This window comes from Emys orbicularis, chromosome 13 (genome assembly GCF_028017835.1).
Source record: "Emys orbicularis isolate rEmyOrb1 chromosome 13, rEmyOrb1.hap1, whole genome shotgun sequence".
Classification (NCBI taxonomy): domain Eukaryota; kingdom Metazoa; phylum Chordata; order Testudines; family Emydidae; genus Emys; species Emys orbicularis.
The window spans coordinates 18,331,078-18,355,271 of NC_088695.1; the positions used below are offsets into that span (position 1 = coordinate 18,331,078).

At 48.6% G+C, this 24,194-nt stretch overlaps 2 protein-coding genes across 2 annotated transcripts in view; one reads left to right on the forward strand and one right to left on the reverse strand.

Moving 5' to 3' along the window:
- The window catches only part of LOC135887539 (zinc finger protein 850-like), a 437,015-nt gene that overhangs the window by 370,442 nt on the left and 42,379 nt on the right, over positions 1-24,194 (reverse strand). The window lies entirely within an intron of this gene.
- LOC135888172 (butyrophilin subfamily 1 member A1-like) overlaps positions 1-24,194 on the forward strand; it is a 64,068-nt gene that overhangs the window by 34,896 nt on the left and 4,978 nt on the right. Inside the window, exons 4-10 of the mRNA XM_065415987.1 lie at positions 883-1,230; positions 5,103-5,384; positions 13,199-13,306; positions 15,053-15,085; positions 16,203-16,223; positions 18,118-18,144; positions 18,265-18,291. Of these exons, the coding sequence (XP_065272059.1) occupies positions 883-1,230; positions 5,103-5,384; positions 13,199-13,306; positions 15,053-15,085; positions 16,203-16,223; positions 18,118-18,144; positions 18,265-18,291 (846 nt within the window). The remainder of the gene's footprint in view (positions 1-882; positions 1,231-5,102; positions 5,385-13,198; positions 13,307-15,052; positions 15,086-16,202; positions 16,224-18,117; positions 18,145-18,264; positions 18,292-24,194) is intronic.

Genomic DNA, 24,194 nt, shown 5'->3' on the forward strand with positions numbered 1-24,194 from the left:
TCACAGCCCAGCACTGCTCCCTGCAACCCCTGGCACAGGAGTATCCTGGGAGTGCTTGGGGCCTGATTTGCAGAAGTGAAAAACACTCACCACTGCCAACGAATTGCAGGGGAGTGTGGTGTGGACATGTAACATGCCCTAAGAATGCAAATCAGGCCCTAGGTGTCTCAAGGTAGTGGACAGTTTTGGCCTCAATGTCTCTATGCCTCAGTTTCCCATCTGGAAAATGGAGATAACGAAACCTCCCTACCTCAAAAGAATGTTGTGAAGTTAAAGTCATTAGTATTAGTTGACACACTCAGCTAGGGATGAGCACCTCAGAAAAGCTCTTGAGTAGATAATATAATTCTATATCTAGTGCAGGATTTGGAGGGTGGCAGTAAATATGGCCTGGAGCCCTCACTGAATGATTAGGATAAAAAGAAGCATTGAATAGCTGCTAATTCAGTGGGCACGATCCATCCTGTGCACTGCATAAGTCAGGGCTCCCATGGAAAAAATACCATGTTTTCAAGTAATTAAAGACTGTAGCATAATGAACACACACAAGCAGGCACAATTAAGGTTTCATACAAATTGTGACCAAAATGCTTTACTAATGATGATAAACTGTGGCATTTCCTCAGTGCATTTTGCCTCAGGCACTGCCTCTTCGCCTTTGTGGGTACTAGTCCCACACCCTCTGGCTGTGTTAGAGAATTGAACCATTGCTCATTGAACAGGAGGGCTGCTCTAGTGTAAGCACCAGTGCTGCATTGTATCCACACTCTTTCTCTTTGCACCCTGCCCACTTTTGTGCCCTGCCACACTGTTGCACCTAAATTAATGTTTATTCAGTTTCTCTCTGACTTAATCACCTTTTTCTACTGGTACATTTCACAGCACAGTTCACAGTGACTGGACCTGACCATCCAATCACCACCTCCGTAGGTGGGGAGGCCATCCTGCCCTGCCACCTCTCCCCCAGGATGAGTGCTGAGAACATGGAGGTGCGATGGTTCCGATTCCAATATCATTCAGTTGTCCACCTGTATCAGGAGGGACAGGATAAGTATGAAGAGCAGATGCTGGAATATCATGGGAGGACAGAGCTGCTGAAAGATGGCATCACTAATGGGAGTGTTTCCCTGAGGCTATACCAGGTCCAGCTCTCTGATCATGGGCAGTACACATGCTTTTTTCAATACAGTATCTTTTATGAAGAAGCCATATTGGAACTGATGGTATCAGGTCAGTTATTGTGTTTTATTGTTGTTTTGATTTGCCAGCAGTATAATAAATGGAGTAATCGCTCATTGTGATTTACCCCTTGATCGCTCTCATTCACACATGAATATCCAGAATTCTCTTTTAGCTTCCAATTATTGCATAGCAGGGTCAATCCCTGAGGAAAAATGGAAGAATTTTGCTTGTGTGCTCTGTACTTGGGGCAGTTTCTAAATTTTATTTTAAACAGAGTAGTATAGAGTTCAAATATTTCTCTGGCAATAAACAAACCCACTGTGATCATTTGAGGACTTATGAATTCTGTTTGATATTATGAAGTTGTTTTTATAAAAATTGCTGTATCATAGAATGTCTCTATGTGTACATGTATCTACCATTACTGACCAAGTCATAGCACATACACACCAGACTATTTACAATGGGGTGTAGTTAGCTTTAACTACTTTTTAACTCTGACCTGTCAGTAAGTATGCTAAGGATGGTAGCTGGAACTGGGAAGAAGCCACTTCCTCCTGCTGGTCTGTAAGAGGACTGGAGTTTGGTGAGTTGAAAATTATGAGAAGCAGAACAAAGGAACCAGGTGTTAGTGATGGGACATAGAAACTGGAGACAATCAGTGGGACAGGAACAAGAAACTTTGGGAAAGAGAGAGGAAGGACGCAGACCAGCCAAGGCCAGAGAAGACTGTCTGGGAGAGGGAGGCTCCCTGGCTGAGAAGACAAGCCATGTGCAGCAGCAAAAAGGCCTTAGAGTCTTAGACACCTCCAGAGGATTCTGACCCAGCCCAGAGAATACTCTGGAGTGGTAAGGAAATTGTGGGAGGGAAATGAATGTAGGTCTATTATTTTTCTATAGATCTGTATTTTCAAGAAAAGAGCAATGGTGTTAGAATCCTATGCAAAGTCTCTCTGTGTGTTACCCTACCACGTAACCTGTGGACCTAGAATGCCCACACAGCTGGAGTTCTGGGACAACAAGGGTGTGTTTAAGCTGTGGGGGCTGCCTATGGGAACAGCACTGGTCCCAGCAGGGGCTGGGCAGTTGGACTGTGAGGACTCACTGCTTGAGGGGGTGTAAGATGGAGGATCTGCACCCCAAGAGTGAGCTGAGAGACCTCAGGCCTTGTCTGTGCCTGGACTCTGCTTAGACTCTAGAGGTTTAAAACACATGGGATTCAATGGTTGGGTCCCCTCACAGCAGTCTGGTGAGTGGCCAAGAGGGGGTGCTTGACAAAGCTGTGACACCCCCTCACTCTTTTTCCTTGGGTTCTGCTTATATCAGGTGTCTGTCATTTGCCTATTTAAACATAGAACACTTCATCTGAAACCTTTCCAGCGTGTTTTTTTTTTCTTTCCCTTCCATATTTTGAGCCAAACTTCGAGAAGGGCGATCACTGATGACTGCCACTGAAACTGGAGTTACTCAGAGCCAATCTGGATCTATGTCTATTAACTGATTTTTTTCGAGTCATACAATACGATCGACTTCTTTTGGAATTGCCTTGTTATTTTCATAGTCCTGTACCCCTCTGGAATAGAGCTGGTTGGGAATTTTTTGACCAAGCTTTTCTTTCATCAAAAATTGCTGATTTGTTGAAACTGAAACTTTTTGCAGGAAAGGCTTGGTTTCAACTGATTTTTTGACACAAAAAGTTTCAAAATTGTCAAAATGTTTTTGTTTTGACATTTATAACACAAGAAAATCCATTTTCCAGTTAAAAGCAACTGTTTGTTTTAAAATGTAAGCTAATTATAGTAAATAAGTAAAAGTGGTCAAAATTGAAATGAAATGTTTAAACTAACTTGACTCAAACAATTTTGGGGATTTTTGATTCATGAAAGTTTTTGGAGATTTTGATTTTTTGTCTCAGTTTGCTAGGAGAAATGTTTTGTATATATTTTGAGAATTTTCACAGGGCAGGAAAACTGCTTCCTGCCCAGCTCTGCTCAGGAACTAAGATCAGGAAGAACATTGTCAGAGTATCTCAGGATGCTGTCAGAGTATCTCAGTATCTTTATCTACAGATAGCTCAAAACTCAATATAAATGACAAATTGAATTGGGAAATAATCATTTTTAGATAAAGAAATAAAGTGACATGTCACCCGAAGAAATATATGAAAATAGTCAGTATGAATTTACTCTCAGACTTAGTCTCTGTAATATTAATTTCCCCCATAAAAAAGGAAACCCAGCCCAGATGAAACCAATAGAAGGAAACTGCAATGTAAGGCATAAGATATAGATTAGGAGGGGCAGAATAAAAGCCAAAGCCAAAAACAAATATCAAGAAATTGTTTCGGTGTTGCCTCTGGAGATTTCCATTACTTGCATCTGAAGAAGTGAGGTTCTTACCCACGAAAGCTTATGCTCCCAATACTTCTGTTAGTCTTAAAGGTGCCACAGGACCCTCTGTTGCTTTTTATCAGGGGTTAGTAGCTGCCAGAGAGTCGGTGGGTAAGGTGTACCAATACAGAAGAAAGGGAGCAATCAAAGAGGATAAGGACATTACAGAGAAGCTAAATGTTTTCTTTGCACCAGTCGTCAGCACAGAGGAGATATCTGCTCTTCTCAGCTAATAAAGATGAGGCATTGTCAGAGAATGATGTATCAAAAGAAGAAAAGCTGGAACAAACCAATGAGTTAAATAGCAAGGCGTCACCAAGAGTTCCTTTAGAACAGTTATATGAATTTAAGAGTTCAGTGGCTGAGCTGCAAACAAAATCATGCAAACGTTAAAATCACTGCTCGACTGGAGGAATGGAAGGCAGCCAGTGTTTTAACTATCAGTAAATATGGTGCTAGAGATGACCCTTGGATTTACTTCAGAATTGAGTAAATTGGTTGAAACAATAATCAAAGACAGTTAGAATAGTTTCAACTCTGTGGAATTTCCACATAATTATATGGCAAACTTCTGTGGTTTTGAAACTTTTCAAACATGAAACAAGTGTAGCTGAAGCACTTTTGTCTTCCTGAATCCAGCAACATCCTGAAATAATTGGTGAAGAGATGTGAATGTCCCAATCATCTCATTGGGATATTGATTCTGAAACATAATTGACTATTTCATTGCTGAGATACCAATAAAGTAAACTGGCCAGAACTTAATCTTTATTCTAGTGAAGGGCTGAGTCCAGTGTGATGGGATTGAACATGCAATTTTAGGAGTCCAGGTGCCAGGGCCATAAGCAGGGCAGAGCAAGTGGGGCAGTCGCCCAGGGCACAAAGCTGCAGGGATGGAAAAATGGGGTGGAAACAGAGGCAACTAGTAAAGCCCTGCGTGGCAGGGCTCAGTTGGGCCAGCCCCACATGGCGGAGCTTGGTTGGACCAGTCCCACACAGCTTGGGTTCAGGAGGGACTTTCTCAGCAGGCTACCCATCCTGTCTGGGTTGGGGGAGACGCAACTATAAAATCTGTGGGGGCACATGACCCCATGTACCCCCCCCCCATACATGTTGCCGCTGTGCAGAAAAAAGATGAAAAAAATGGTAGGGAGCTCAAATATGCTTGCTCACCCCGGGCGCTAAAATGTTTAGTTACTGCTCTGCTAGGTGCTTCAGACCAGAGATCACCAAGGGCCTTGGGCCAGGCCCTGTCCTCTAACATGCACTGTCCACACTAAGCTAAGTGTTCAGCTTTCAAGGGTGTGTGCAGTAGTGAGATTCTGGTATCTAGCTGAGCCATTGTGAAGGGACCAGGCCGCCCAGCACTCAATGACACACACCTGCAGTGAGTTTTCCACATAGCTTGCTCTGACGATGGGTGCAGGGGACAGAGAAAAGAGTTAATTTGCTACTTCTCCTGAAGGTTAGGCTCCTGTCTGCTTTGCTGAAAGTGTAGAATTAACACAGGTTCATTCCATTCTCCTCTAGCTATGGGCTCGGACCCCCACATCTCTGTTGATGGTCACCAGGACGGTGGAATCCGGGTTGTGTGTCAATCGGCCGGGTGGCACCCAGAACCTGAGGCTCAGTGGAGAGATCGCCATGGGCAGCTGCTATCATCTGCCTCTGAAAAAATATCCAAGACGGACAATGGCCTATTTCAAACTCAGATTTCTATTGTTATAACAGAAGATTCCAACCAGAATTTGTCCTGTTCTGTCAGGAACCCACTCGTCAACCAAGATAAAATATCAACAGTTTTCATAGCAGGTCAGTGCCCGTCCACACTGCACTGGGGTCTGATGAGACATTACAGATGTTAGTGGGGAGTGTATAGTATTGTGCGATTATTACTGACCCCCTGTTTATAGCTTTTCTCTGGGTAACACAAGACACCCTCTCTTACACTCTTACCTGGGTTTCTTTCTTGCATTACATACAGAAGACTACACTAATCTAACAGCAGCACCAAGGGCCCCATCAGGATGCAGGCAGGAGTCAGGACAAACTCTCACTGGCTTAAATGAAATCTTTACATGAGTAAGGAGTGAAGGATCAGGCCCTAGTGTCATAGTTTGGTGGAGTGGCAGCATTTTTAAAGTTTTGGCAGAGTTTTATTGTGACAGCACTGTTAAACCTTTATTTTTAAGAAATGTAGTAAAAGTGGTTAAAAAAACCCCACAACCAAACCCAGCCATATTGTTATGGGTTGGACATAAGATGGGCACTCACATGTTGCCGGAATACCAGACATTCCAGTACTTTGGAGAATGGTGTGACCCCACCCCCACTGGTGTGATCCTGATCCTGCTGGTGAGATGGTGCATGTGAGGTCACGCTGAATGGGGCGCCGCTATTTTTAAGCATGCACCACCCTGCTCTCACCAGTGTGACCTTGTACACACTGTGTGTGTGAGGTCATGCTGCACTGGGGTGGGAGGTGCCATTTTTGAAAGCCAGAAGAGGCAGAGCAGCATGCCCCATCTGATACCAGACAAAACCACAGCTGGTTTTGTCCCAGTGCAGGACAGGGGACAAAGGTCTCAAACAGAGCACCGATCGGTTTAATACCAGATGAACGGCCTCCCTAGTTGGGCATAACCACTGCCCTTAATTTAAGACGGGGTAAGAAGCCAGTAAGCCCTTTTGTGGAACCAGAGAGCTGAAAAAACTAGCAGCCTCCACCCCAAATATAGGCACATGCCACTGCCCAAAATAAAGGCCTGTGTCAGGCACATGTGGGTGGAGGGGTTTGGCTGGGTATTATTTTGGTGGGGAGGGCGGTGTGAGAGAGAAGCAGCGATTGCACAGCACAGAGGCGGACACAGGGAAGGAGCATAACAAGCACTGGGAGTGTGGGCCTGAGAAAAGCCTAGCGTGAGAGTTTTGGGCTGAGTGCTGGCTGAAAGAGACTTGGAGCTGTGAGCAAAACAATGGCTTGATTCCTTCTGCTTTGCAGAAGATCTGTCCCTATGTGTGTGGTTTGGTTATTCTATCAATGACCAGCTCACCACAGTGCCCTCCCAGCTCCAGAAACACACTCCAGCATTCCTGAACTCCAGGTTTCTACTGCAGTCTAATAAATAGTTGTGTAACAAGGGAAAGTGTGTGTCAGGCCTGTCTCTAGTAACTAGCTTAGTAGGAAGGTAGCCAAATCTCAAGTAGTAGATGTTGGTGCTGAAGCTCTATAGGGTCTGGGTTCAAACCTTTCTGCTCCTGCTGCAAGAAGTTTACAGTTGCATATAACAGACTTTCTTTTTTTAAGACTAGTTGATTTAATTCACACAGTGAAAAACCATCCTTTAAAAAAGCTGTTTGGTCTCAGTGGGAGGTGCAAGTGGCAGCCTTATGGAGTGCTGGAGTCGGAGTGTGTTATTGACAGCCATGTCGAGGATGTGAAGGCTGCTAGGAATGAAGGAATGTTTTTTTCCTTCACTTCTGATTTCTAGGCTGTTAGGGTTGTGGTGGGTGGGTTGTGCCTTGGCACCACCTTAAGGTCACTAAAGAACGTTTTTATTTTTGTTAATTAAATTAATAGTTAGCCATTACTGTAATAAAATAACAACAACACTTTGCATGTTTACGGCACTACTCATATGAGAATCTCAGATTGCTGCATTCTGGTTTTTGCTGAATAGGCTCTGGTTTTGCCCATTGTTTCATAATCACATAATGAAGAACCCCCTCCTGGTGCCCAGGCTCACAACACAGAAATAAGGACCCTAAGAGGTTGTTACTTGGACTTTCCTCACTCAAATTTTGTTTCAATTAAAATCTTGCAACAAGATATTGTACATATACATTTTCTTGGGAGTTTAGTTAAATTTTGAATTGACAAAGGGAAAATGGATCTAAACTGATGAATGTATAAGAGGGCAGAGAAGGTGGGAGGAGGAGGAGAGATAAAAGCAAAGCTTGGGAAGCAAGTTTCCCTGGAGATTAATTAAATAGGACCTACAGTTTGGGATTCACAGTGCAGTCTGTTGCAGAGATTCCCATTTCATGGAGGTCTCTGATACAAAATCATGGGAGCAGGTCCTCAAGGAATCCATTTTGAAGCACTTGGGGGAGAGGAAGGTGATCAGAAACAGTCAACATGGATTCACCAAGTGCAAGTCATACCTGACCAACCTGATTGCCTTCTATGATGAGATAACTGGCTCTGTGGATCTGGGGAAAGCAGTGGATGTGATATATCTTGACTTTAGCAAAGCTTTCAATACGGTCTCCCACAGTATTCTTGCCAGCAAGTTAAAGTATGAATTGGATGAATGCACTATAAGGTGGATAGAAAGCTGGCTGGATTGTTGGGTTTAACGGGTAGTAATCAATGGCTCAATGTCTAGTTGGCAGCCGGTATTAAGCAGGTTGGTCCTGGGGCCGCTTTTGTTCAACATCTTTATTAATGATCTGGAATGGATGATGGGATTAATGATTAAAGGTCTTGAGAACATGACCTATGAAGGAAGGCTGAAAGAATTGGGTTTGTTTAGTTTGGAAAAAAGAAGACTGAGAGGGGACATGATAGCAGTTTTCAGGTATCTAAAAGGGTGTCATAAGGAGGAGGAAGAAAACTTGTTCACCTTAGCCTCTGAGGATAGAACAAGAAGCAATGGGCTTAAACTGCAGCAAGGGAGGTCTAGGTTGGACATTAGGAAAAAGTTCCTAACTGTCAGGGTGGTTAAACACTGGAATAAATTGCCTAGGGAGGTTGTGGAATCTCCATCTCTGGAGATATTTAAGAGTAGGTTAGATAAATGTCTATCAGGGATGGTCTAGACAGTATTTGGCCCTGCCATGCGGGCAGGGGACTGGACTTGATGACCTCTCGAGGTCCCTTCCAGTCCTAGAATCTATGGATCTATGAATCTATGGGATGAATTGCACCCTCAGCAAGTTTGCAGATGACACTAAGCTGGGGGAAGAGGTAGATACACTGGATGACCTAGACAAATTGGAGGATTCGGCCAAAAGAAATCTGATGAGGTTCAACAAGGACAAGTGCAGAGTCCTGCACTTAGGAAGGAAGAATCCCATGCACTGCTACAGGCTGGGGACCGACTGGCTAAGCAGCGATTCTGCAGAAAAAGACCTGGGGATTATAGTGGATGAGAAGCTGGATATGAGTCAGTGTGCCCTCATTGCCAAGAAGGCCAACAGCATATTGGCCTGTATTAGTAGGAGCATTGCCAGCAGATCGAGGGAAGTGATTATTCCCCTCTATTTGGCACTGGTGAGGTCATACTTGGAGTATTGTGTCCAGTTTTGGTCCCCCCCACTACAGAAGGGATGTGGACAAATTGGAGAGAGTCCAGCAGAGGGCAACAAAAATGATTAGGAGGCTGGGGCACATGACTTACGAGGAGAGGCTGAGGGAACTGGGCCTATTTAGTCTGCAGAAGAAAAACGTGAGGAGGGATTAGATAGCAGCCTTCAACTACCTGAAGGGGGGTTCCAAAGAGGATGGGATAGCCTAATTTTGGCAATTAATTGATCTTTGATTATTAGCAGTTAATATGTCCAATGGTCTGTGATGGGATGTTAGATGGGGTGGGATCTGAGTTACTACAGAGAATTCTTTCCTGGGTGCTGGCTGGTGAGTCTTGCCCACATGCTCAGGGTTTAACTGATCGCCATATTTGGGGTCGGGAAGGAATTTTCCCTTTAAGGCAGGTTTTTCGCCTTCCTCTGCAGCGTGGGGCATGGGTCACTTGCTGGAGGATTCTCTGCACCTTGAGGTCTTTAAACCACGATTTGAGGACTTCAATAACTCAGGCATAGGTTAGGGGTTTGTTACAGGAGTGGGTGGGTGAGATTCCGTGACCTGAGTTGTGCAGGAGGTCAGACTAGATGATCAAAATGGTCCCTTCTGACCTTAAAGTCTATGAGTCTATGAGCTAGGCTGTTCTCAGTGGTGGCAGATGACAGAGCAAGAAGCAATGGTCTCAAGTTACAGTGGGGGAGATCTAGGTTGGATATTAGGAAACACTGTTTCACTAGGAGGGTGGTGAAGCACTGGAATGGGTTATCTAGGGAGGTGGTGGAATCTCCATCCTTAGAGGTTTTTAAGGCCTGGATTGACAAAGCCCTGGCTGGGATGATTTAGTTGGGGTTGGTCCTGCTTTGAGCAGGGGATTGGACTAGATGACCTCCTGAGGTTTCTTCCAACCCTAATATTCTATGATTCAGTGACCCAGTCCAGCATTACTTGGCTGCTGAGATTTATCAAGGTTTCATGGCATTGAGGCTACAGGGCAGATATTTATTTGCTGTTAAATTTAGTGATACTTCAGGAAGTGAGATAAGGGGAACAGGAATCCAAGCGAGGTCTCGTTTAACATCAGAGAGCACTGGGAATAGGTTACCAGGAAAGATGTCAAAGGCCAAATGTTCAGCCAAAACTCGGGGCTTGTCTACACTTGAAACGCTGCAGCAGCACAGGTGCAGCTGCCCTGCTGTCACACGTCAGTGTAGACACTCATTACAGCAATGGGAAGGGTTCTCCTGTTGTTGCAGTTAACACACCTCCTGAAGAGGCAGTAGCTGGGCTGAGAGAAGAATTCCACCATCGACTTAGTGCTGCCAGCACCAGGGGTTTGCTTGGCTTAACTACGTTGCTTGGGGGCATGGATTTGTCACAGCTCAGAGCGATGTAGCTGGGTCGACCTGACTTTTTAGTGTAGAGCAGGCCTGTGCTTCGCGATTTTGCCTAGGCTTTGCAGGTGACAATATTTGTATTCACAGAGTTACAGGCTCGTGGTGTCAAAGCACCCGATTAGACTGGAAAACATTAACTGTGACATTCCTGGGTGCAAAGGCATTTTCACCTTAGTGTTACGTTCCTACCTAATTTACAGTTAACAAAGGCTGGGATTTTCAAAAGAGGGTTAAGCTCCCAAATCCCTCTGACAATCTAGCCACCAAGGCAACTGGACTATGAGATAAATGGTCACTTACACCAAAAATCACAAAATATTCAAGTTACACCCAGTCCCAAGAGACCGGTCTCTCACCCAGATAGATTTGAATCCCAGATCTCACTCTAAAGACTACGCTGGCAGCCAGTTCTATAGTAAACCTACTAAAGGTTTATCAGCTAGGAAAAAGGCATGAGAGATACTAAGAAGTTAAAGTAGGTAAAAATATAAGTACAGGTGAATCACAGTCTACTACATCTCTGCTACCTTTTGAAATTATAATCTGTGAATTTCCAAAAACTCTTTCAGGGCTACCCAGAATAACTCAGGGGATCACCACCACCTCCTTGTTCAGTTATTTTGCCCTCTTAGAATCCAAACTGTCCAGAGATCAAGAATTTTTCCTTGTGTCCATACTTCTAACTTCTTCTCACAGGAGCCAAGCTCACAGCAGCACTTCCCATGAAGGTCCCTTCTTCATGGGGCGGGGAAGGAATGCACTTAACAAAGTCTTTGATCCCTGATCTCACACAATGGCTCATTTGCATGTAATGAACAGGATTTAACATCTTGTTAGAGACCCTTATTTGCATTACACAACAAGGCTTTTTCCCTTTTTGATGAGTTACATAGACACAGAGGTTTACAATGCAAATACTTGCTATCACTTTATACCATGGGGTATAGCTGAGTGAGAACAATGCATGCAGCATCCTACAAGTATTTTGCAAAACACTAAACACATCCCTATCAACTTAACCGCTATTATTTATTTTGATGATGCTAACACAGAGATAAGCAAGACTGGTTTTCAGCTATGCATTTGTAAGTGTTCAGTGAGGCCTGGGGCCTTGGCATGAGCAGGCATCTCGTCTGCCAACATCACAGAGGGATTAATATTTAACAAGCTGGGCTCCCTGTTTGTTCCCCATAAGTATGTCACTGGTCTGTTGTAGGAAGGGGGATCTGCCTGTCTCCCCCTCAGACCAACCCCAAGGATTCAGAGACCATGCTGGTTTCACTAGTTCCTATGTTACCCTTTCAAAAACGTGACCATGTATTTTCTGCCCATGTAAGGCCCAATGACGCTGCAACTATGGCCAGGTCAGGGTGTCTCCAGCAGCACTATGACACAGGTCAGATCTGCAGTGCGGATGGGACCTTCTCCATACTCCATAAGCAGGTTAAGGCTTGGACTTCCACCGGTTTAGAAGCAAAGCATGGAGGGCCATAGCTCACCATGAAATCCATAGGTAGCCCCTGATGACTATTCCAGTCAGACACACAGAGTCATCTTTGCTCACAATACGACCACATTTAGTCTGTCAGGGTTTGCAGAATTACCATTGCAAAATACTGCAGGTGCATTCCGTATGCCACCAGCCGCCACCGACTGTCATGGATTTATACGACCAAGGGCTCAGATTTTGCCACAAGAATAGGCAACACAGCATCCACTGAGCCTCCAGGCTCCAACACTCCTGCTTCTCACAGTGAGCTCTGCCCAGCAGGCCCCTGTGAGGTAGACACCCTTTCAGAGACCTTTGCTCCCTTCAGGGGCCAACAGACTTCAGCAAGTAAGAATCTGCAGTGATACCAGGCAGCCTTTTCCTTTTAATAGTCAGCTGGAGTATTAGGAAGCCCTTAGGTTAGCATAGAGAGGCCAAGGTTAAAACACAGCCCCCTTCAGGGGCCAATCTCCAGCACAGACTGTCTCTTGGCAATCTAATGAGCGCAGGTGGCCCTCATACAAGCTGTCTGATTGACTGTGCTTCCTGATGGGTTGCAGGAGTCAGCAGGTTGATGCTTAAGCTTTGTAGCAGCAGTTAGCAATCCAGTGGCTACACAGTGCATTTTGTACCTGTCTGTAACCACTCCTACTGCAGCCCCCAGCTACTTCCTGGCTCTGACCCTCCACTGTGCCTTCTGACTGTGACTCTGATTAACCCTGCGCTTAGGCTTCTCACTCCCAGCTCTGACTCTTGGCTTTGATCCCAGGCCCACCCCATCTGGATCTAGCTCTAACTGGTATGCTGAACTCTTGCTCCAGCCCTTAGGTCAGACCACCCATGACCTGGTTGCTGACATCCTATGAGACAGGCAGCTGTAGGAACCATCTTGGTGTCCTTTCTTTGTCTCTGATCCTTTGTCTTAGTTCCAGGTGAGAGCCCTGTGTCCTTGTGAGCCCAGTTCTTACCACTGCCTCCTGTCACCTCTGCCCATCGTTGGCCTGCTGCAGAGCCATGCTGAGTTCACATGTTCACCCAGTCCTTCAGGCATCTCCTGTCTCTGTCAGGGCTTCCATTGATATAGAATCATAGAATATCAGGGTTGGAAGGGACCTCGGGAGGTCATCTAGTCCAACCCCCAGACAGATCTTTACCCCAGATCCCTAAATGGCCCCCTCAAGGATTGAACTGACAATCCTGGGTTTAGCAGGCCAATGCTCAAACCGCTGAGCTATCCCTCCCCACCCTGGTCCCAGCCAGTCCTGAGCGACCCATTCAGATCACCCCAGACAAATATCTCCTGTCTTCTGCTTTGTTCCAGGGGCAGCATTTTAACCCTTCTGCACCCACTGGGTAGCAATACCAAGGTGATAGGTAGAAAATCATAAAAACATTACAGACAGTTTCCACATTGTCACAATGGCGCTTTCTCTTGCAGAGCTGTTTTTCCCAAGGGTCAATCCCTGGCTGGTGGCTCTGGGTGTAATCCTGGCTATTCTCATTGCCCTGGCCAGTTACTGCTTCTGGAGGCAACACAGAATGAGAGGTAAAGTTAAAAAGGGACAGAATGTAGAGAGAATGAGGGTGAATTTCTGTTTTGGGTTTTTTTCTTCCTTTTAAAGAGAGGGGTTGACACAGGGACTGGGAGTCAATGTTCTGAAGAGAGATTTGGACACTGAGAGATGGAGCGAGGCTGAGGGAGAACAAATCATTCAACCTGAAGAAAATATCAAGTGCATTCACCCCTATAGCTCTCACTAAACAATCCAATCCTGGCATTGGAAAGAGTCCAGAAGAGGGCAACAAAAATGATTAGGGGGCTGGAGCACATGACTTAAGAGGAGAGGCTGAGGGAACTGGGACTATTTAGTCTGCAAAAGAGAAGAATGAGGGGGGATTTGATAGCTGCTTTCAACTACCTAAAAGGGGGTACCAAAGAGGATGGATCTAGACTGTTTTCAGTGGTAGCAGATGACAGAACAAGGAGTAATGGTCTCAAGTTGCAGTGGGGGAGGTTTAGGTTGGATGTTAGGAAAAACTTTTTCACTAGGAGGGCGGTGAAGCACTGGAATGGGTTACCTAGGGAGGTAGTGGAATCTCCTTCCTTAGAGGTTTTTAAGGTCAGGCTTGACAAAGCCCTGGCTGGGATAATTTAGTTGGGAATTGGTCCTGCTTTGAGCAGGGGGTTGGACTAAATGACCTCCTGAGGTCCCTTCCAACCCTGATATTCTATGTTTCTATGGCCCAGGGAGCCAGTCCCCAGCGACTCTTTAATTATTTATATGCAGTGGCACAGCTGCCTCAGGAGAGATTGAAGGAGCCCCACATCAGAATATCCCAGGGCTCAGTGGTTGGTTACAGCACTCTCCTGAGAGGGAGAGACCCCCCTGTCAAATCTTTTGTCCCCTGCAGGCAGAGGGGAAATTGAACCTAGGTCTCCCACATCCCAAATGAGAGCCAGAACCACTGGGCTAGAACTCAGGTGGCAGCTCTTTCTCTGGCCATTTTGCATGGAGTTCGGCAGGCACTTAACTTGTTCTCACAAGAAGCAGTCTAGGCACCTGACTTGGAACCCGTTTTCCAGCTGAGAATTGCTAGCAGGGTTAGGCACCTCCCTGCAGCCTGGACTTAGGTGCTGAACTCTGAAAGGGGTGGGGCTTAGCACAGACCCCTCTGGTTAGCATCTCCCATTGGCTAACTTAGGTGGCTCCCTGCCTAACATGCTGGCTTTTGTGAATCCCATTCTAAGGCATCTCTCGATTCTCTCCCCATTCTGAGAGGAGTGTGACTGGGGCCCAGGCAGCAGGGGTGACTTCTGGGGGCAGACCTTAAGTGGCCACTGGAGGGGATACGTCACCCTGTCCCCACTATTATCTGCTACCATGACTCAGTCCCAGGCAGAGGGGACGCTGAGTGCAAAGGCCCGTGGACAGATCTGTCTGCGTGTCCATTTGTTGTCTGTCTGCCCTTCTCACCCTAATGCAGTGGTTCTCAAACTTTTGTACTGGTGACCCCTTTCATATAGCAAGTCTCTCAGTGCGACCCCCCCCCAATAAATTAAAAACACTTCTTTATATATTTAACACCATTATAAATGCTGGAGGCAAAGTGGGGCTTGGGGTGAAGGCTGACAGCTCATGACCCCCCAGGTAATAACCTCGCGACCCTCTGAGGGATCCTGACTCCCAGTTTGAGAACCCCTGCCCTAATGTGATTGTGCTGTAGTTAACAATAGTGATGTGCCCATAAACATGATGGTGAAATCTCACTTCTCGCCCTTTTCTCCCCCTAGAGATGCTGCGATCTGACCTGGCGAGACAGAAAGGTCGGTGTCTGGGCCAATGGGGCATGTTAAACATTTTATGTAGCTATTTGCAAACAGTGAAGAGATGAGCAAGTACCAAGACTCTCTGTAAATGGGTCATTTGCAGGGCACCCCCCGCGGCTTGCCGCCCCAGGCACGCGCTTCGAGCGCTGGTGCCTGGAGCCGCCACTGATGCTGACAGTCCTCCAGTGCCGTCCCATGATTCCCCTGGGTGTGCCAGAAGCACAGAGAAGTTCTCCCATAATTCACAGGGAAAGAATCAGTGTGGCTCAGCTCACTCAGCACGGAGAACCATGGGATATGTTTCCAGCAGTCCTAAGGACTCACATGGGGTGTGCAGCACCAATGCGGACACAGTAACCGGGGTGGGGCTTTGCAGTGGGGCTGCTCTCACCCAGGTTAGGTTAACCCAGGGGCTCAGACCCGGGTGCTGATCATGTGGGCTAACTCTGCAGTGAAGACCTACTCTGGGTGGCATTTCAGACTGAGGAGGGGATACATCTGCCCCCTTTGGCCACAGGCAGAGGTGACTTAAATTTGGGAGGGAAAGGCCTTGATTTCATTATTCTAAACCCAGCAGCCTTCATGGCAAGTAACTGCCTCAGTGCACTCTACCCCACTTTCTGTCACTACATCAAACAGTGAGGGAGAAGCACACTACTGAGTGGTTCTGATCAAATTATCAGCCAAGAAATAGCTATGAATGCTGTCACTATAAGGCTTTAGAATCTACAACCTGAGATAAAGGGGGCAGTTCATATCTCTCAGATCACAGGTTTCAGGCTGTCTGCAGACTCAGGCAGACATTGCTGTTTTGTTACAGATGGTTCTCTTTGGAAGTATTTCTTTTTATTAGGGATTTTTTTTATTAGTGTTTGTCCGTTAAACCCAAAAATCAGAAGCACCAGTTATGGAGCACAACTATGTGGCAATTTTTAAAAAGTGGAAATAATGTTGCTAAGCAAATGACTGCATAATCACATTACACAAGGGCCTGATAATAATGCAGTTAATGGGAACATCTATAAGCCTGCGTATGTATAGCTAATAGTAGAAAATACTCCTGTAAATGTGCAATATGTTAAATCAAATCCTCTTCTTTATGATTTATTTGTAGAAGAACATCGTGAAGAAATAGGTAATGTTTCTTCATTAATGTTAGCGAGGAGGGAATATAACTTATACTTCTTAAGCAGCTACTGAGGGCTCTTATCAAATGGAACACAGTCTTTATACTGCATGCAAAGTAGAGCTCCACCATAACCCCTTCCGGTCTACACATACTAGCTATGTTTACCAGTGCCCCAGCCACTGAAATAACCTGGGGATTTGCTTCCTTGTCATTGGCAGAAGGGATCAGATGAATGTATTATTTTGTCATTCACTATATAGTTAGAAATATTATTATAACTTAACATTTCCCCATCACTAACTTCCCCATCGGGGACATTCCCCATCAGGAAGGTGGTAGCCAGGAAGAAATTGGCTGCACAAAGGTTGGGGCTGGGGTTAGCCATATAATTGTGAATTTCTAAACTTTCAGACATTTAAGTTGTGATTTATTTTTATAACATTTCATGGCAGATTTTCACAAATGCATTAACTTAGAGTTGATATTTGGGATAATTACCTAGGTACTGTAATGTGATTTTATATAGTAACTCTTGACCTGTACATTCAGTAAACAGAATCCCACAGTAGCTTCTTCCCTAGTCTGATCTGCTGTGGCAAATCTGGCAAAGATTCTGTCTCCCACAGCACCAGTTGCTTCAGAGAAAGGTTCCAGAAACCCCAATAAGACAATCATGGAATACCCTGCCCAGATGGGACCTTTCTTCCTAGCTCTAGGCAGTTCAGGGTCAGCTTATGCCCTGAAACAGGAGGTTTTACATCCCCAATAATTTTGCAGTTCTAACATACTGTGACTGTCCTCATTCTCCCTAGATATGTATAATGCTACTCAGCTCTTGGTCTGAGTGATACCTGATGGTGAAGATTCACTGTGTATTTCTTGGAGAAGTATTTCAGTGAAATTGAAAGGCAGCAACTTAAAAAACTGGGGGGGAAATGTTGAGAGAGGGTGAATAGGACCATCCGATAATCGATTTACCATCTCCGTGCTATTCATTAGTATGTGCACTTCTGCCATGTCCTCTGCTATGTCCTCTTCGAACAGTCCTAATAATAACATCTCTCCCCACACTGAAATCTTTCCATACTATTCATTAACACATTCTCCCTTTTCTGAACCCCTCTCCTCAATTTCTGCTCTATCCTGTTGGAGATAGTGACCAGAAGAGGCATCGACTTTCTAATGTGCTGGGGGATGCTCAATCCCCCGGTTCTGTCCCAGGCCCCACCCTCCAGCCCTTCCCCCAAGGCCCCGCCCCGCCTCTTTCCACCCCGTTCCACCCCCTCCCCTGAGTGCACCCAGCCCTTGCTCCTCCAGCAGTCCCCTCAGTGCCTCCTGCACGCCACAAAACAGCTGATCTGCGGCAGGCGAGAGGCGCTGGGAGGGAGGAGGAGGCACTGATCAGCTGGTGGGTGGGAAGCACTGGGGTGCAGGGGGGTTGGCTGCTGATAGGTGCTCAGCACCCACTATTTTTTTCCCATGGGTGCTCCAGCCCAGGAGCACCCATGGAGTTGGTGCTATGTGTTCATCTAAATGCTTTTGGATTCTATTTTTAATTATTATTTCAACCAATTTACCGGGATCTGAACTTAAGTTAACTGGGCTGTAATTCTCCTTATCACTCTTGCGCTTTTTTAAAAATATAGGTGCAACATTTCCTACCCTCTTTTCCTCTGGGTCAGTAGCTGATTTTAATTAGATGCATATTTTTGCTAGCAGCTCAGCAGTTTCATTCTTAACACTCCTTCAGGACTGCTTGTTATGGGCTGTGCAAGTGTCTGGAACTGTTGTGAATGCCTAGGTGCATCTTTTATCTAAAGAATTAAGCTTCTTTTAGGTTTTTGACTCCCATCCCTTTTTATAAGCATGGTTTCAGATCTATTCATTTATTGTCTTCTAGGGAAACTCTTCACTGAATTGGGGCTTGGTAAGTTCCATTTCCTGCCCCCCACAATACACCCTTAATATAATCCGTGTTATACACTGTGTCCTGGTCACCGTGTCTGTGCTCAGGGGAGTTCTCATCTCTCTCTGTGTTTGCTTTCAGGATTGAGAAGAGCCCAGCTATATGCAGGTACTGTACATAAAACTGACACTTTATTCACGTCGGCATCCCACCTGCCCCTGAGAGCTCTCTCCTCACTTCCCCAGTGCACCGGTACTTTCATATCAAAAGCAATAGGCTGGAAACAGCAATGTCACTGGGGGTGGGTGGAAAGGGGCGGGCGACACCCCAGGTTTATTGCAGAGCAGGGACATGGCCCCTTTGGGAAAGGGCTGATTGGTGAGGAAATGCTGCCCCCTGGTGTCACCTTTGCAGGGTGGTACCTGGGCTCTGCAGGATGCACTTTCTTAGTTGTCCATAATTAAATAGAAGGAAATTGTGGTTAAAGCTTGGTCTGAGCATGGTGATGCTGCTGTTGGGAGGAGAGAGAGCTGGAGAGAGAGCTTAGCATCACCATGCTCAGACCAAGCTTTAACCACAATTTCCTTCTAACGTAACAGGACCAGACAAGAGCTGTTCATTGTCCCCATGGATTTGGGGTGAGGAAGTCCCTGTCCCCACTGCAAGGGCAGACATCTTTTTATAACCAGCTTGTGACACTCCCCTGAACCACTTACAACAAACTGTGCCCAGCCCACACAGCAGCTTTTCTGCCTCACAGCCGTGGCTGAGCTGTGTCTGTGTGTGTGTTTGTACCCAGCATGCTGTCCGACTGTGTGTGTGCACTGGAGCATGCTGGGAGAGTCTGGGCAGTTCCAGCAGGAATCAGAGAGCCCAGGGGCCATGCACACACATTCAACACCACTGGTCCAGGGGTCCATGCACTCCGGGGTATCCTACAGCATAGAGCTGGTGGGAGGGACACCCAGGGCAGTTACACAAACACCGCTGGAGGTCCTGTTAGGGTCGCCACCTCTGAGGTGCAAAAAAATCCAGGACATCTGCCTGCTCCACATACACCACTTGTCCCCTCACCCCGGGCACTGTCTCCCCATCCCACACCCGGGCACTGTGTCCGTATCCCACCCCTGGGAGAGGGCACTAGCCCCCGTGGGCTCCTGTTCCTGGGGCTGAGCTGGGAACCAACCTCGCCAAGCAGGACATGGTGCCAGATCTACTCCACTCCCCCCCCATCCCGGCGGTGACCCCCACATCCGGTACTTGTGTGGTGTAAATGGGCCCTACTGGCCCCAAGCTCCCCATCTCACTCACTGCTCCCAAGCTGCCCCATCCCCATGGCTCCCAGACTCTCTGGAGCCAGAGCTCCCTCTGTGCAGGCACCGCCACCCTGCAGCTCCCCCGCTACAGCCACTGACACACCTGGGGCTTGTCATGTCCTGAACAGACTCACAGATTTCCCAGGACAGCGACCTGAACAAAGGGGCGATCCTGGGAAAACCTGGACAGGTGCCAGTCCTAGGTCCTGTCCACACAGCACAGTAACACCCAGCTGAGCCAGGTACATGCAGCCAGACACGTGCCAGCCCAGGCCCCTGGCAGGGACAGTGAGCTGCCATGGTCACTAACTGTGTTAACCCCCCCATGTGCCCCTCACCACGCTTAGAGCCCCCAGGACCCAGCCCCAGAACAGCTGTAACCTAGACTCATGGCAATGCAGGGCAGGAAGGGACCTCGAGATTTCACCTAGTTCAGCCCCGCATGCTGGGGCAGGGCCTAGACCATCCCTGACAGGGGTTTGTCCTGTTCTTACAAACTTCCAGTGATGCGGATCCCACAACCTCCCTTGGAGCTGGGTCCAGAGTTTCACTGCCCTGAGAGTTAGAAAGTGTTTCCTCATCTCCAGCCTCAGTCTCCCTTGCTGCAGATTGCGCCCATTGCTCCTTGGATGGGCCCTTGTCCTGCCCGCTGGGGCACTGGGGGTATCACCAAGTGTGAGCATGGCTGGTATCACACTGCGGGGGGAAGGGGAACCAGCTGACTCAGGGGGACAGTGATGGGAGCCGGGGCCTTTCACTCCCCAGTCACCGATCTCAGCCCAGACTCAGAGTCTGGTTCCCAGTAGACAGGAGCTCACATCATAATTCACATTAACGGCAGCCTCACAGGCCACCTCCGCAGGGAGGCCAAGAACTGAACGCCGCAGGCATGATTCCTCCCCAGGGAGAGGCTCCAGCAGGTGTCAGGGCTGAGCCATGTTGGCACGACAGTGGGGGGCTCACACCGGCCACTGTGACGTCCTCGTACACTCGATACACAGAGCTCCAGCAGCCAGGGTGTAAACCCCACTTGTACCCCCAGCACTGAGCTCACTGACACTGCCCCAAGGGTCCCTCTCTCCACACCAGAAGAGGGAGTGACAGGGGGCCATGGCCCCATCACTTTTAAAAGTGGGAGGGCTTTGCCTCCCACTTTTTACCAGCCATAAGGGTTAGGATTAAGAGAGAAGCAACCAGGGGGGTGGGGTCTTGGGGGGAAGAGGCAGCATGGGGAGAAGGGGTGGTGCGGGGACAGGAGCTTGGGTAGAAAGGATGGCATGGGGGTGGGGGCCTTAGGGAGAAGGGGTGGCACGGGTGGGCAGGGCCACGGTTCGGGCACCAGTGGCCCCTCTACTTTTAGAGAGCTTCTGTCACTCCTGGGGAGAGTTCCGTCCCAGATCCTGATCCCAGGGACCAGAGGCACCAACTTTCTAATGTGCCAGGAGGTGCTTGACCCACACACTTCCCCAGGCCCCACTCCCACTCCATCCCTTCCTCCAAGGCCCCACCCCCACCCTGCCTCTTTCCACCTGTCTCCATCCCCACCCCACCTCTTCCTGCCCTGTTTCGTCCCCTCCCCCGAGCGTGCCCTGCCGTTGCTCCTCCCCCTCACCCCAGTGCCTCCTGCAAGCCACTGAACAGCTGATCACAGCGGGAGGGAGGGGAGGCACTGATCATCAGGGCCGCTGGTGGGCGGAGGTGCTGGGGGGAGGGGGAGGAGCTAATTGGCAGGGTTACCGGTGGGTGCTCAGCACCCACCACTTTTCCCCAAAGTGTCTCCAGCGGCTGGGTGTGAAAGTTCCCAGCGTGTCTGATCCAGGGCTGGTTAATGAGAGCAAGGAGGGTGGCTGGCGCAGTCATTAGATGGAGACACCTGAACCCCTGGGGCTCTGAGATGGTCTCTGTGACCATTATCTGCTCTGGGAGATGCCTGGGGTCTGTGCTGCTGTGCTGCTGGCAGAGCCCATGGGACAAATCGCTCTGAGCAGAGAGTCCAGGCTGGAGCCAAGACTTCATTTTCAGCCTGATTGGTGGGGGTGAGATCAGGGGCCCAGGGGGAATTTTTCTACCCAGGGCAAATTAAATAGCAGCTGTGGAGTGTTTCATAGCTGATATCCTGAGTCTGGCCTGCACATAACTGCGTTTCTGGGGATGTTGACAGTCACTCACTGCAAGTCACTGGGATTTGGGCTCCTAAGTTACTCAGACAGGTTTGCAGTGGAGCTGGGTGAAATTTGGGTGCAAATAGTTTGTCTCAACCTGAAATAAAACAGCAAACAAACTATTTGCAAATCCATGTTGAGTTTGCTGAATGGTTTGAATGAACAGAAGAAGGTGCCACCACTTCCCTTCTAGCCTTTAGCCCAGTGGCTGGGCCCTCAGCTGGGAGCCCCAAGTTCAATCTCCCCGGGTGATGTGGGGCAGGAATTGGAATGTGGGTCTCCCCCACTCAGGTGAGGGCTGGAACCACTGGGCTCCAGGAGTCTGATGTGGGGCTCCCTCAATCTCTCCTGCTGAAGATGCCCCCTGTGTCTAAACACTGCCATGGGCACTGGGCCAGAGCATGGGAGTGAGAAAGACTCTGCAGCCCAGTGGGTCGGACCCCACCTGGAAGCCCCAGACTCCAGCTCCCCTGGTCCTGTGACCCTGTAATTATTGACCCATAATCCCAGTGAGGGGAGGGGTTACGACCCCTGGCACAGCAGTGTCTCTGGCATGTTGGTACCCCAATGCAAACCCCTAGTGCAGATGTGCTGTGTGGGTGTGAGCTGGGACTGGCCCCTGGTGCAGCTTCTCCTAGATGGAGGGGGCAGCAAGTGAGGAAATGCCCCTCCCTCCCCACTGCCCCTGCCTCATTAACAATGGCCCCTGTTCCCCCCAGGACCCCTCAACTCCCATCCCCCCACTACCCTGCCCCCTTCCAGCGAGCCCACACACCCTGCCCATGCCCTAGCATGGAGAGTCCCAGCTGTGCCCCGTGAGGCAGAGCTGCACCCCCAGTGTATGTGGGGATGGCACCAACCTGCTCCTAGCAACAAACCAGTGCCACACAGCCCCAAAGCAACAGAGGGCCTGTTGGGGCCTGCCACCTTCACCTCTCTCTACCCTCCTGGCACCTGCCCCTCCCTTACTCTTCCCTCAACCCCTGTGCCCACCTGGCCCCTGCCTCTATCCTCCCCCCCTCCTCACCCCACCCCCTCCTTTCAACCCCTTTCTGCTCCCCTTGGCCCCTGCCCCTGTCTCCTCGCTTCGTCTCCCTGGCACATACCCCTGCCCTCCACCCACCTCAACCCTTCTAGAACTGCCCCCCTTTGTCCCCCTGCCCTCCTGGCACCTGCCCCTCTCCCCCAAATACCCTCTGCACCCTGGCACCCACCCATCACTTCACCCCCTTCTACTGCCTGCAGGCCTGCGACAGCAATTCTGGGCCCCGGGGCAGGACAGTCAGTGCGCCCCCCTGCACGCACAAGCTGTGCCCGCATGGACGCCGTCCGCCTGACATTAGGGCGGTGCTGTGCCTGCACTGGCTGGTGCCCAGCGAGCTGCCGGCTGCACTGCTGGCCGTGCTGTTCTGGCACAACCAAGGCTTCCACGTGCCCACCTGTCTAATCGTGCAAACCCAAAGACCTGTGCCCTGCCCCTCCCCTGAGGCCACGCTCCTGTCCCAACCCTTCTCCAAGGCCCTGCCCCCGCTCACTCCATCCCCCCTCCCTCCATCGCTTGCTCTCCCTCACCCTCACTCACTTTCACCAGGCTGGGGCAAGGGGTTGGGGTGCTGGGGGAGGTATGGGGTGCAGACTCTGGGAGGGAGTTTGGGTGTGGGAGGGGGTGTGGGGTTGGACTCTGGGAGGGAGTTTGGGTGTGTGACAGGTACAGGATCTGGGAGGGAGTTTGGGTGCGGGACAGGTACAGGATCTGGGAGGGAGTTTGGGTGCGGGGAGGGTTCAGGGTGCGGGCTCTAGGCTAGGGCAGGGGGTTGGTGCAGGAGGGGCTCAGGGGATCAGCGCTTACCATGGATGGCTTCCAAAATTGGCTGGCACACCCCTCTGGCAGTGGCTCCTAGGTGGGGGGGCCGCTGTGATGGGTTCGGTCACAGAGATCCCCTTGGGACTGTCACCTGATGTGTTGAAACTACCTCTGAGCCTGTTTTCCCTGTCAGCTTGGGACTCCAGAACCCTGCCTTGCTGAGCCAGACACACAAGCCTGCTGCAACACAGACCCTGGTCTGAACCATGTCCCCAAAGCTGCAGGCTTTAACTGAAAACCACTCAGTAGGTACTTCTGTCTCCAGCACCCAGATGCCCAGCTCCCCAATGGGATCCAAACCCCAAGTAAATATGTTTACCCTGTATAAGCTTTATACAGAGTAAAACTCATAAATTGTCTGCCCTCTATAACACTGATAGAGAGATATGCACAGCTGTTTGCTCCCCCAGGTATTAATCACTTACTCTGGGTTAATTAATAAACAAAAGTGATTTTATTAAGTATAAAAGGTAGGATTTAAGTGGTTTCAAGTAATAACAGACAGAACAAAGTAAGTTACCAAGCAAAATAAAACAAAACATGCAAGTCTAAGCCTAATACATTTAAGAAACTGAATACAGGTAAATCTCACCCTCAGAGATGTTCCAATAAGCTTCTTTCACAGACTAGACTCCTTCCTAGTCTGGGCCCAATCCTTTCCCCTGGTACAGACCTTGTTCCAGCTCAGGTAGTAACTCGGGGATTTTTCATGACTGGCAGCCCCCTTTG